The 14,139-nt window shown below is 45.9% G+C and overlaps 2 protein-coding genes across 3 annotated transcripts in view; both read right to left on the bottom strand.

The window, feature by feature from the left end:
• Nucleotides 1-495: 495 nt before the first annotated feature.
• Nucleotides 496-6,059, bottom strand: lamp5 (lysosome associated membrane protein 5). Its single transcript, XM_086166999.1, has 6 exons — nt 5,917-6,059; nt 5,236-5,414; nt 4,698-4,829; nt 4,443-4,539; nt 3,386-3,574; nt 496-1,525 (listed from the first exon to the last, which is right to left on the bottom strand). Exons 1-6 carry the CDS (start codon nt 5,969-5,971, stop codon nt 1,350-1,352), a joined length of 828 nt encoding a protein of 275 aa, XP_086023125.1. The 5' UTR covers nt 5,972-6,059; the 3' UTR covers nt 496-1,349.
• A 7,390-nt stretch (nt 6,060-13,449) lies between these two features.
• Nucleotides 13,450-14,139, bottom strand: part of plcb4b (phospholipase C, beta 4b) — an 81,584-nt gene continuing 80,894 nt past the window's right edge. The window contains exon 40 of one of the 2 annotated variants that reach the window (XM_086166993.1): nt 13,450-13,661. In XM_086166993.1, the coding sequence (XP_086023119.1) occupies nt 13,585-13,661 (77 nt within the window). In that variant the 3' untranslated portion in view covers nt 13,450-13,584. The remainder of the gene's footprint in view (nt 13,662-14,139) is intronic. The other variant, XM_086166994.1, reaches the window with a different exon arrangement.

The raw sequence follows: 14,139 nt of genomic DNA, 5'->3' as shown, positions 1-14,139 counted from the left end.
TTGTTTGTTGTCTTTTTTTTTCAATTTTAATTCTATTGGAATTTTTTTTCTCACCTTTCTTTTCATTCTAATCTTCTAATCCTCACATTTTTGTGAAGATAGTTCTGCATCTCACAGTGATTTTCGAATAATTATGATGAAAAAATGATATATATATATATTATGAATTTTTTTGTCATTGAATATGTCAAATATTTTTGTGATTTTGTTTTTGCAAATTCAAATGCTCCCGTCAGTGGTCATGACAGCCAATCAGTTGCCTCCCTCAAACCCTCTTATCTGCTTCCTCTTCTCTCGATTTCATTTCCTCTTTCCATCCATCCATCCATCCATCCATCCATCCATCCATCCATCCCTCTCTCTCTGCTCTTCCTCTAAACCTCCTGCCCAGCAGTCCCAACCTTTACTACGTCAAGTAATAGATTACAACGGAACTAATTATGTAAGATTGAAGAGACTCCAGAAAATGATTTTGAAAAAACAGAGGAAAACTGTTGTTTCAGGAGAAGTTTATGCATAGACTTTTGTTTTTGAAAATATTTTACACGTATTCTTCAGTTTCATAAACTCTTCCACAAACACTCTCATATGGCATTCTGACAAATCACGCACAATGTGGTACCAGCTTGTTGTCAGGTTTTCTGTTTCTTCCTCTTTTGTTTTATTTCTTCTCTGATATGTTCCGTTCATTGGTGTGGAGAAAAGGTGGAGTTAAAGCAAATCATGACACTGAATGCAACGGCACCACACGCGTGCACACACACACACACACGCACACGCACACACACACACACACACAACCCCCACACACGCACACACAAAACACTGTCACAATGGCTGCATACAAACATGACCGAGGGATGACGTTTGGGAAATACCGAATTGACAGTTGAACTTATTTAGCAGCAGTTTTTTTTTTTTTTTTTTTTTCCTTTTGATTGTTTTTTTTTTTCTTTTTTAAGAGAAAAGGACAAAAAGGACAGCAGAAGCTCAGGCAGTTTCCGAGATGTTTGGATGATCGACGGGATAAACCGAATCACGTTAATGTTACACGACGAACAGTTATAAAATCAGAATCGCACGTCAAAGGTGACCGTTTACGCTCTTTTCATTGAATCGTGGATTTACGTTGTTTGAACGGCGGGGTTTTGGCGGGTTTACCCTTCAACTACATCCAGGCGGAGGCCCCTCCTTGTCAGTCCCACTTTTGTTTTTGCTGTTTAAAAGTCCCACGCGCTTCCGTTTTGGGGCTCCGTCTGGGGTCAGGGGTCGGCGGGTCCCTCGGCGGTGTTGAACCCGGGACGTCCGGTTGGCTTTGGAGAGAACGGAGGGAGCCGCCGCGGCGCCGACTACATGTTCTTGTACATGGAGCGGTCTCTGGGAAGCTGGGGCTGAGGGGTCGACAGCTTCAGGTGGAAGTGGTAGACGGTGACCGTGATGATGATGATGAGGCCCAAGATGAGGCCCAGGACCAGGGGGAGGGTTTCCTCCAGGCGCTCCCGCTGGTCCATGATGCACTTGTAGGCTGCGACCGGCGGAGACGCAGGCAAGGAGAAAAACAACAACACGTCCGTTTACAGAGGCTTTCAGCAGCGTTAGTTTTACCAATAGATTTTATTCATTTGTCTGTGACTTCACATCAACAACTGCATGTCTTAAAAAGTCATTTTGAAATGAGATATTTTGATTTTCAAATTAGTGAGGTACGCAAACACAAACATGCAGGCGCACAACTTATTTTAGATTTTAATTATGTTTGCTGGCATTTTTGGATGTTAGTCATTAAAGGGAACTCAATGTGATAGACTGCATAGCAGCCAAGAATGCCGCGAGCGGATGAATAAAGAAGTAGAGAATGATGAAAATAATTACATTTTTTAAAACGAAGAATGATATTTTATGTCAGGGGGATGAATAATAGTCCAAGATTAATTTACACAGTAATGGACAATTTCTCCATTTTCACAAAGCTAAACAATTGTTAACTGTTAACTATAAATAAGACAAATGGTGAAATTTAAACATACTGATTTATCTTTTATCTACCTATTTTTTGTAGTTAAATACATTTTAATTGATATTTGATCTTGATTTTTATTTGTTAATATAACGAGAGGAGTCTTGTCAACATGTAAAGACCACAAATAGGAAGACAAGTCGGAGTGCAAACACAAAATGTAAATGACTGAATAAACGTAAAACAAGGTAAAAATATTTTACAATAATTGGTCTTTGGTTGTTTTTGTACTGCAAATGTTAATGTATAAAACCGTCAGCCGAGCGTTGTTGTTTTAAGTGCTATATATTTTCAGTTTCATTTATTGTCTAATTTTAATTTATTCACCAAATCATCGACTTTACCACCTCTGGTGTTTCTTTACTTGTAACTGCGTTTTATTCACTTTCATAGCTGCAGGTGAACATGCGTGGGTGCATGTGTGTGTGAGTGTGTGTGTGTGTCTGTGTGTGTATGTGTGTGCGTGTGTGCATGTGTGCGTGCGCAGGAGAATGTTTTGTTTTACTGCAGTATCTTTTCTTTCCTGTACAAAACACTTTGTGTCACAAGTCATTTGTATAAAAGACCATTATGGAAATAGTGATTGATTCATTCAATCTTTTTTTTTTCCATAAAGAGATTCTTCCTTTTGTCCTTGTATTCACACACTCACACACACACAAACACACACACACGTCTTTTCAGGTAACTTTTGAAGTCCCTTTAAGGGAAAAGTGACCACCGGGTCCACATTGTGTTTATGTTTGGTGATTCTCCCCGTGGGCAGCAGTAACATCAGTAATAACACAACAACAGCAACACACACACACACACACACAACACACACACACACACACACACACACACACAGCAGGAGGCAGCCAGTGAAGCAGAACGCAGCCTAGTTTACAGCAGCTCAGAGCAAATGATTCTTCCAAGGTGATCGACTCCAGAGGACAGCAGGTACAATGAGTGTGTCTATAAAAGCTGCACCAAGGCAGGAATATACAGTTCCCTCGTAAAGTCCTAATGACCCCCCATCTCTCCATCCTTCCGTCCCTCCATCCCTCCATCCCTCCGTCCCTCCATCCCTCCATCTCTCCATCCCTCCGTCCCTCCGTCCCTCCATCCCCCTTTTGCACCCCCCTTTTCTTTTCCTTCTTTTAACCTCCCTGCAGCCCTTCGTCCTCACACTGCAGCAAGAGCCCCAGAGGGCTGCAACTTGGTGTGAGTCAGAGAAGGGAAACGTCACCCCCTCCCACACACACACACACACACAAACACAAGCCCTGAGGATATCCTCATCCTCTCACCCTTCAGGGGCCGAGACGTCAACCCTCACACACACACACACACAGACAACACACGTGAAGAAAGGAGGTGTCTTACGTTCGCTGAACACGAAGTCGGAGGTCATGTCGAAGGGCTGGATCTGGATGTCGTACATGGAGACGGTGACGCCCTTCTGGTGGTCGCTGGAGATGAGGGTGAGGGTCTGCTGGGCGCTGCACACGAAGGAGCGCCCGGCCGGGGTGACCAGGGCCGAGAGGCGGTGGGTGCTGGCTGTGTGCTTTCCAGCTGGGGAGGGAAGGGGGGGGCCGCCAGTTCATAGGGGAACCATTTTTATACAGATTCTCTGTATTGTGAAGACTTGAAAATACATTTTTTTACAGATTCTATGTACTGTGAAGATGTGAAAATATATTTTTTGAAATTGAATTTTCACAAAAAAAAAAGATAGTTTAATAGCAATGTAATATATCTTTTATATACACATATATATAATATTTATATTATGCATTTTTTATTTGATTTTTTTTTATTCGCTATTAAGTGCAATATCAGTCTTCGCCTTTCAATTTTGGAACACAACAATTTCCTTTGGGATTTGAAAAATGTATCTCATAAAATATATCAAATAAATGAGGATATTTAGTAAAAAAAACCTTGACAACGCGCACAGTGTGTGACTTCTTTGTACTCTTTAGCTTCTAATGTACATGATAGCTGAAGTTTTACAGAATAAAAATAAATTCCTTAAATAATAAAAAAGATGAATGATGTAAAAAACATTTAAAATATATGTTATTATAGTTATTAGGTACGTATATACATACATAAGAAATCATTTATAATAAAATAAATTTTTACTATATCTGCACGGTGCTTCTTTGGTGCAAGTGCTTTAACCAGGGAAATATGAAAAAAAATCAAAAATACTTGATGATATTATAACTGATGAAATACATTTAGACCCTTGTGAATCTACGCAACATGCACACTGTTATATTCTGATAGAAAAAAATGAGTCATGAAAAAGAAAACCTTTTTTTTTGAATTTTCAAATCCAGCGGTCGCAAAAAAAGGTCCAAAAACAAAGCGAATCCCCGGAAGCGAAAAGGACCCCGGGCTCAATGTAACGTCCCGTTTCCGGTAACGGACTCACGGTTGTAGGCGTTGATGAAGTGCGAGGTTTCCGCGGTGTCGTAGACGAACTGCACCCTGCTGATCTTCCAAACCTCTGCGCCTTTCTCGCGGAGCTCCTGAACACGTTAAGGGGGTTAGTAACTAAACTACCGGAGTAATCGAGTATTGCTGAACATGAATCCGAGTGTTTAAACCAAAAAAAAAAAACGGGGCGCGTCTTTGATTAAAATCAAACAAACAACAACTAAAAAACTGTGACTTCCGGTTTCCTCACCTTGGAGAAGAAGATGCGCAGCGTGTACGCGTGATTCTTCCACGAGATGTGGATCTCAGACTCGGCATTTCCGCATTTGCCCTCGATCTCCGCGCCGCGTGGTAGCGTGAAGGAGGCTTGCTCGGTGATCAGCTGCAACACACACACACACACATGCACACACACACACACACACACACACACACACACACACATACAGAGAGAGAGAGGAACCGTCGCGTTCACTTTTACGCACAAACGGTGCCAAAAAATCCCATGCGTTCTTTCAGCTCCAGCAGTTCCAATTGCGGTTTAAATTGTGAATATTTATTTTATTTCTAAAAGATTGGCAACCCCGCGTGAAGAATGAATGAAAGGATGAATCCATGAACGAATAAAAGGATGAATGGATGAACGACAACATGCGTCAACACGTTTTTTACGCACGAAGGAGCTGCAAAGTTCTAGCTCCAAGCAGCGTCTCTGTGAGGATGCCGTGTGGAAGTGGGTGGAAGTCGGTGGAAGTGGGTGGAGGTGTGGACGTGTGGAGATCCCTTACGTCTATCCCGTTGAGTGCGAGCACGTCGTAGGGCACGAGGAACTTCACCGCAAACTCCACCATGAGGCACGTCGTGCCGTTTTCGCGCACGGCGAAGATGGCTCTATCCGGGCTGCCGGAGAGGCCGGACAGGTTCTCCCCTTCCTGCTCCGCCGCGGCCACGGGGAGCGCCAGCACACCTGCCGTGGGAGGGGTAAGAGGTGTGTGTGGGGGGTGGGGGTTAGTGGGCGCGCACACGCACGCACGCACACACACACACACACACACACACACACACACACACATTATGCAGATTCAGCAGAAATTGCGGCGTGATGCTCGGACCCGCGCGTGGACCGGCTCCATCCAACCGGTATGATCGATCGATTGGATGCTGGGAGGGAAGGAAGGGGGGAGGGGGTGAATCCAGCAGATTCAGAACAGCGATAATCCGTCGATAATCAGCCGATAATCAGTCGATAATCCACCGATAACTCGCAACTGTTCGAACGGCTCCAGGTAGGGAGGAGGGCGCGTAAAACACGCCGCAGCGGAGAGTCACGACAACTGGACACACGTGCGCGCGCGTGCACGCACACTCATTCAAGTAGTCACACGTCGTCGTCGTCGTCCCGTGCACGTACACACACACACACACACACACATGCACGTACACGCACCTATGCGAGCACACACGCTTACCGAGCAGCAGGAGCCAGGCGCTCTCCGCGGTGCTGAAACCGCTTCGTCCCTTCATGATGGTCCGCGTCCCGCCGCCGTGCACGAACCGAGCGGCAGCTTGTGCCGAACCCACGGAGAAAGGAGGGAGGGAGGAAGAGAGAAAGAGAGAGAGAGAGAGAGAGAGAGAGAGAGAGAGAGGGAGGGAGGGAGGGAGGGAGGGAGGTGCGCGTCCAGGAGTCACGCTCCTGAGCGCCGTGAATGCAGCAAAGACGTGAATCCGTGAGAACCGGAGCGGCGCCGCACCGCGGACCACAGTTCGGCGGAGTTCAGTCGGTCTGAGGCACTGAGGCGACCCGCCCTCCGCTCCGGTTCTGTTTTTCTCCTCTTCTTCTTCTCCTTCTTCTTCTTCCTTCTCACTGCAAGCCTCCTTCGCCTCCTCCTCTTCCTCACATTCCTCCCCAGCACAGACGCTACATCTCCCGGTGTCCCTCCGGCGGCGCCCGCGGCTCACAATGAAACGATGAATGTCTGAGAGCAAAACACCGACTCCCCCCCCCCCCTCCACACACACACACTCCTCTCCTCTCCACCCTTTACACACACTCACACACACAACTCCGCACTTGCAGGCTCGCAGGGTGGAGATGCAAAAATACGATTTCAGTATGAAACCCTCAATTTACTCATAACCTGGTCATAAAATGCTCGAACAAGTTGTGTGTGTTTGTGTATGTGTGTGTGTGTGTGTGTGTGTGTGTGTGTGTGTGTGTGTATGAGTGTGTTTGTGGCCATAAAATCACACACCGCACTAAAACTCCATGGGTGTCAAATGATATGTGTACGATGAAGTCATGCGTAAAATCAGCGATGTGTGTGTGTGTGCAAATATGTGGGTGGGGGCGGGGGTGGGGTCACTCACACACACACACACACACACACACACACACACACACACACACACACACACACACCCGCCCGTCTTCGGAGCTGCAGTGGCTTCGGTGGCCCCTGCAGGCGCTGGTAATTACGCACGGAAGTGACGCAGGTACGAGATGTAGTTTTTAGGAGTCCGGTCATCCGGATGCACGACGTCACTTCCGTGACGGCGAGACGATGTGAAGCCGTCGGACTGGGACGGAGCTGCGGCGCGGGGTTCCCCCAGAGCTCCCGCGGAGGGGAGGTCCGGCGGTGCGGGGCTCAGGAGCGGGGCCGCCGCTGGTGGAGGTCGAATTCGCAGCGGACGGAGCTGATGCTTTCCACGCTCGGCTTGCCGCCCACCGCCGGGTGCTGCGGGCTCTGCGGGAAAGTCTCGGAGCGCGGGATCCGCCGCGGGGTCGCCTCGTCCCGCTCCGCCCCCTTCTTGATCTCCGGGGACGTGAACCGGCGCAGGAGCCGGTTGCCGAACGCCGACAGGGCGGCGGTGGAGGCGAGCGGCGGCGGCTCCGCGGCAGAGGGGGAAGCCCCGCGGCGCCTCGGGGCTCCGGCTGGAGCTCCGGGGACGCCGCACGGTAAACTGCACCGCTTCCGGTACAAGTTCCCGGGGCACCTGCCCGCCACCAGGGCGGACAACCGGGAGCTCTCCGACGTGCGATCGGCGTCTCGCCTCCCGCCGAGGTGCGGGGTGAGGAGGACGCGGAGGGCGGAGGGTGCGGGGGGGCTCCTGCGGGGCCGCGGGGAGAACAAGGCCGGCTTCGGGGGCTCGGAACCGGGGCCCAGAGGGGGGAGGCGGCCGGCTCGCAGCGGGGGTTTCACCTTGCAGGGGAGCGGCTCCGGCTCCCGGTCGAACTCCTCGATGGAGTCCATGGAGGGGAGCCGGAGGGGCCACCGGGGCCCCCGGGGCCCCCGGGGCTCCCGGGGCTCCCGCGTTGTGACCCGCTCCAGGTGGTCCGCCAGTCGCCCGACTCGCTGCTCGACGTCCCCCGACTCCCCGGCGCCCCTCTCTGGGGAGGCCCCCCTCCCCGCGGCGGAGCCCCTCCTCCGGGGGCCTCCGGTCAGCGCGCAGAAACACTCGGCGTGCCCCAGGAACCTGGCCACTTCCACGGCGGAGTTACCCGCGTCGTTCTGCCGGTCCACGCGGAGCCCCAGCCGCTTGAACGCTCGCACCAGGAACTCCACGACGGGCGAGTGTCCCGCCACGGCCGCGTACATCAACGCGCTGTTCCCCCACGCGTCCGCCACCTCCGGATCCGCGTTATTGCGCACCAGGACCTCCACGGCGTCCAGATATCCGCGCTCACAGGCGTGGCTGAGCGCCGTGCGGCCCTCGGCGTCCCGCAGGTTGACGTTTGCTCCGCGCCGCAGCAGCATCTCCGTGAACTTGCGGCGGCTCCCCGCATCCGGAAGCCGCACGGAACAGATGAGCGGGGTCCGCGAACCGTCCGCCTGCGCGTCCACGATCTGGCCGTCCAGCGCGTCCAGCACGAAGCGCGCCAGGTGCGCCTTGTCCTGGGACATGGCCTGCAGGAGGAAGCGGGCGCCCGAACCCTCCTCGGCTCTCACTTTGAGCATCTTTCAAACCACAAGTTATACTTTTAAAAGGAAATTTAAACAAAAAGTCGTGTTCGTGCGCTGCGGGGGTTCTCGGGGCTCCCGCCTCTGACACGAGCAAACTCCCATCACTTGTTTTATAGACTGGGCAAACGGTTGCCAGGCAACCGCAGCATCACTACCTCTCCTCCATCCTCTTTCTAATGGAAATATTTCACTTTAAATGACAATGAAGAGCAGCGGGCGCCTTTTCTCTCCGGATCATCTCTTCATTTGCACTTGTTTTTTCCCGCCTACCCCGCAGCGGGTCACTGGGCTGTGGACCCCGCTGCCCCCTCCCAAAACACACACACCCTGACACTGACAGACACACACGCTGAATCACAGCCGTACAACATTAATTTTTTAAAAATAATTTTTTATGTTTGAATGTTAGGGTTACGACTTCTCATTTCATCCTGACCCAAAGACCTGGATGAGTATTTTAAAGTAAGAATATATATTTAAACTTTTTGCCATTATTGGCAAAATTAATGACAAGACTTTTTTTTATTTTTTTGAACGCGTTAAACTTTATTCATTTTAATAATATTTTCAGCTATCTAAAAACCTTTCAGAGGAAATTTATTTTTCTGACAATGTTCTTTGTTTTCAATGTTCTTTTTTTGTAGTTGTATTTTTTTTAACAGATATTACATGAGTGAAACAAGAGAAAAAAAAGAGGTATATAGTTGTTAGGAGCTAATGGACTACGGGCTGCGGGTTGTGACGTTTTTATCTATTTTACGAGAACAGGAAAAATGAGTGGGGATGTGATTAATTCTTCAGATCCACATTTTCACAACTGGAAACTCGTCCAGGACACGCTGGAATCTTCAGCCGACTCTACCCGCCTTTTGGGAAACAACCTGAATCTCATCAAGTGATCCATATTTTTTTCTGATTTTGAAGCTTTACGTTTCTGAAGTAATAACTGTAATAATTCAAAAAAACAAACAAACAAAAAAAAAAAACACAAGACGAGCTTCGTTTCCCATTTTACACCTGGATTTATTGGTACACGGACTATAAAACAGTATTAAAGGAGCTGAATAACAACAGTATTTTCATTGCTATTTAAGTTCAACAATACAATATAAATACAAAAAAAAAAAAAAAAAAAAGAAACACGCACAGAATGGTTTTTCGTCGACGAGCTACGACTCAAAATAGAAAACAAAGAGGAAACACAGTAGAAACGGAGGAACTCCTGTCCGCGACGCTGCTCTGCAAAAATAATCTGATCTCTGACAAACTAGAGAGGCGGAGGTTACATGAAGTCACACAACAGAAACATTCAACTAGTGCAAAAAAGCCTCTAACAAACATAATAATCTTAAACTACACGTTATATCTAATATATATAATATATATATATATATATATATTCATTTATTTATATATCTTCATATAAATAACCCCTTAATTTGGCATTTATCGTTCATAAAATAATTCAAACATCCTAACAGACACTGTGTGGCACATTTTGAAAGCGATGGAATTAAAATTCAAAAGCACTTTTACTTGTTTATCTCTGCACTAGATATGTGGTGGTGGTGGGGGGGTGAAGGGGGAGGTCGAACAGGATTAAAAAAAAAAAAAAAAAAAATAGTGGAAAAACCCAAAAGGTGGATTAAATGTGGCCCCCCCGTCCCCTCATCCTTCCACCCCGAACGTCCATCGAAACCCGCTTCGTCACAGAGCCCTTGAACCACAACCATTTGAACACGACCGGTCAAAAAAGTAAATTCAACTGAATACATTCCAGTATTTACAAGAACTTCCCGTCCGACCCTCCAAGTGTTACAGCAGGACAAAACGTCTGGAAGAGGGCCCGAGCCGCTTTCGCCCCCGGATTACTTTTTAGAAATTTCATTAATAGTGTTTTTTTGTTTTTTTTTGGGGTCAAACTTTAGTAGTACAAGTCCTGCAAGAGCCACGGGGTTTTTCCACCGTCCGATCGGCGGCCTCGTTTCTACGCCGTTCTGACGCGGCGACGACTAGAAATAAGCGAGGTCGCTAGGACGCGGTGGTGAAGATGCCGAGAGAGGAAAGCCCAACGGTGAAGTCTGACAGGAGCGAGGAACCGCGGCGACGAGGCTTCCGCTGCCGTCGGAACCAAAGTTCTGGTGAAAAATTAGACATTCTGCGCAAAGAGGCGGCGTTTTTCCAGTCTTTGGCTCGGTTTCACCGCAAAACCCCTTCGGTCGAGACCCATTTCTGACCCTAATTGGGATTTTGGGTTTTATTTATGTTTAAATGATCTTTACTTATCGAGCGCTTTCACACCGTGCACTTTCTAAGCACTTTGCAGTGGATCGCAATTTGTAGGGAGGTGCCTTTACTGATTTCGCCTCTTAGATCACTGCGCTGTACTTTACCTTAACAATTTTAAATATTTTTAAATGCATTTGGGAATTTTGAGAAGACAAAAGGATAAACTGATGCATGAATTAAAACAAACAAACAAAAAAAAACAACTAAACCTGATTGGGTGGAACTTTACATTCCTACTTTCAACTTTTTGAATGTATTTGTGCATTTTGAGAAAACACAGGGACAAATTTATTCATAAATTATAAAAAAAAAAAATTAAACCTGACTTGATGAAACTTTACATTCCTACTTTGAACGTTTGAATGTATTTGTGCATTTTGAGAAAACACAGGGACAAATTGATTCATAAATTATAAAAAAAAAAAATTAAACCTGACTTGATGAAACTTTACATTCCTACTTTGAACGTTTGAATGTATTTGTGAATTTTGAGAAAACACAAGGGAAAATTCATGCATAAATAAAAAAATAAAATAAAATAAATAAACCTGATTGGATGATACTTTAAATTCCTTTTTTCAACTTTTTGAATGTATTTGTGAATTTTGAGAAAACACAAGGATAAATTGATTCATAAATTCAAAGAAAAATTAAACCTGATTTGATGAAACTTTACATTCCTACTTTGAACGTTTGAATGTATTTGTGAATTTTGAGAAAACAAAAGGGTAAATTGATGCACAAATAAAAAAACAAAAAAAAACGTAAATCTGATTGGACGAAGCCTGTGATGACATCATCATAAATTGATCGATCCAAGAGTGGATCTGACACTAAAATAAGCCTTATTTGTTCACAACTTTTCCTCATGAAGTTTCTATTGATATAAACTTTTTAGTCAAGTTTTGACATTTTCAAGGCAAAAACATAAACGTCATCCATTGTGTAAATGTATTTATGACGGAACTGTCGAAGAATATCTGGGAAAATACGAGCCTTTCTAGGATGTGCGTGAAGCAGAAGATTTACAATATTATATATATTCCATCAAAATATTTGATATTATTTATTCACTGTTACTTATTTATCTGTATTTGTCCTGAATAAGCTGCCAATGTCTCGTCTGTGCGTCAGGATATTGGAAGTCACCGCAGACTTTTATTGTGTTTTCTCGCTGTGCAACAATATTCAGCTTTAAAAGGGGCTTGAAGGAGTTTTGCTGTTTTAAACATCAAGCAAAAGACAATTTAAAAACTTTCCAAACCTCAAGTAGGGCTGTGAAATCTATGATAGATACTTCATAATTTTATTGATTCATACCCAGACATGGATCGATAAAAAAAGATAAATGTTTTTCTTGGTTATCTTTTTTTTCAAATTTTTCTTGCTGCTTTTGATCATTTTTTTTCCCCAAATCATCTAAACATTCTTCTTAAATTTCTTATTTAGCATTTTTTTTCTTGTTTTCTAATATTGAAGATTTTTTTCCCGCTGCTTTTGATCACTTTTTTTCCAAAATCATGGAAACATTCTTCTTACATTTCTTATTTAGCATTTTTTATGTTTGTTTTCTAATTTTGAAGATTTATATCGTGCTGTGTTTGATCCCTTATTTCCAAAATTAATGGAAAAATTCTTGTTACATTCCTTATTTAGCAATTTTTTTTATTGTTTACTAATTTTGGATATTTTTTCCTGTCGCTTTTGATTTCTTTTTTTCCAAAATAAACGGGAAAATTCTTCTTGCATTCCTTATTTAGCATTTTTTTTTCACTGTTTACCAATTTCGAATATTGTTTTCCTGCTGCTTTTGATCATTTTTTTTTCCAAAAATCATGGAAAAATTCTTTAAAAAAATCTGCAGGAAAAAAAAAAAGACTAAACTTTAAGACCTTTCTTTGACTAAAAGTAGATTTTAATTTATTTTTTATTTATTTAATTTATTTAGTATTCTAATTTAATACACATTTATTTGAGTTATAATTTCTGAACATGGCGCTGGTTTGCAGCTCCGACTCGAATGGAAACAGCGGAAAAGGATCTCATCTCCAAAACTCCCGTCGACCCACGGACACGAGCGTCCGTCTCTTCCCGGCATCCTCGCGTCTCCGGAAAAGACACGAAACACTTTCCGATGGCGAAAACGTCAGAAGCGCATCTTTGCGTGGCGAGCGGGGTCACGTGACGGCGGGTGGGCCGCTCCTCCGTACAGTGAATATTCCTCGAGAAATACATTCTTACTGAAATACAGAAAAAAAAAAAAACCTACAGTAGTGCACTGCTACATGTTCCACAAAGTACTGAAGGCCAGTCACATACAAAGTGCTCGAGACGGGAATGTGCGGCGTGTTCAGTGTGTTCACAAACTTTACTCCTTTGTGCTGAAAGGACTTCAGGTTTGACAGAAAATCTTCTCCCCGCAGCCACGCCGACGCCCGGCCGTCCTGCGCATCAGGTACCCTTTGTGTCGTATTGTTTTGAATAACCAAACGCGCGTAAGAAGGAACTGATATCTACTATGTGTGCGTGCATGTGTGTGTGTGTGTGTGTGTGTGTGTGTGTGTGTGGACTCAGCAGGATGTGGGGATACATCAAACTCTGCCCTCTTTGTATCGCAGGAGCGTTTTCCCCGGGAAGAGTGGTTAAACCCTGTCAAACAGTAATAAGCACCGGAGGCTCAGTCGGATACAAGTGGCGAGCGTGTGTGTGTGTGTGTGTGTGTGCAGACTAATGCGAAACTCAAAAGTGGGCGGGGCTACTTTGTGTGTTTGCACGAGTGTTCATCACTCAGGGTTTAGTCGCGGGGTTTGGGGTTGGGGTGGGTGGATGTTGGTGTTTCTGCACCTGCATATGTGTGTTTCCGTGTGTGTGTCGGCGCCGCGGCTCTCAGTCGCTCACACCAGCGTTGCAGGTCTGCGGTCCATCTCCTCCTCCAGTTTCGCCATCTGCTGCATGTCCTTGGCCTTTTTCGACACACACACACACACACAAACACAGACGCCGGTGAGGCGGCTGAAAGCAGGCTGTGCAAAACAAGCAGCTGGTTTAGTTCGATGACGAGACACGGGAGGGACGGACGGACGGACGGACGGACGGACGGACGTGAGACACAAACAGGTCGTCATGGTAGCGACACGCTAAAGGCCCTCACTTCTGCATCAAATCACCACAGTTTGTATGTACGTGGCGGTGCACGGCGTGCACGCCCTCTAAATACTCAACCTGATGAAAATGCAGTTTTAGTAAATCCACTGCTTAGTCATTCCTGGGGGATTTTGTGTGTGTGTGTGTGTGTGAGAGAGAGAGAGAGAGACGGAACGTGTGGTGATCTCAGTTGCCATGGTAACCTGAAACGTTAGCGAAAAGTCGCTCGTTCAGACGGAGACGCCCGTCGTCGGCGAGGGTTTATGCAAAGCGGCGAGGGTGGAGGATTCCAGCCGA

This window comes from Fistularia commersonii, chromosome 20 (assembly GCF_037954325.1).
Source record: "Fistularia commersonii isolate RoL2024-O1a breed Wild chromosome 20, RoL_Fcom_v1.0, whole genome shotgun sequence".
Lineage (NCBI taxonomy): Eukaryota > Metazoa > Chordata > Actinopteri > Syngnathiformes > Fistulariidae > Fistularia > Fistularia commersonii.
Note: the sequence above shows the minus strand (reverse complement) of the source record. Positions and strands in the feature narration are given on the sequence as shown.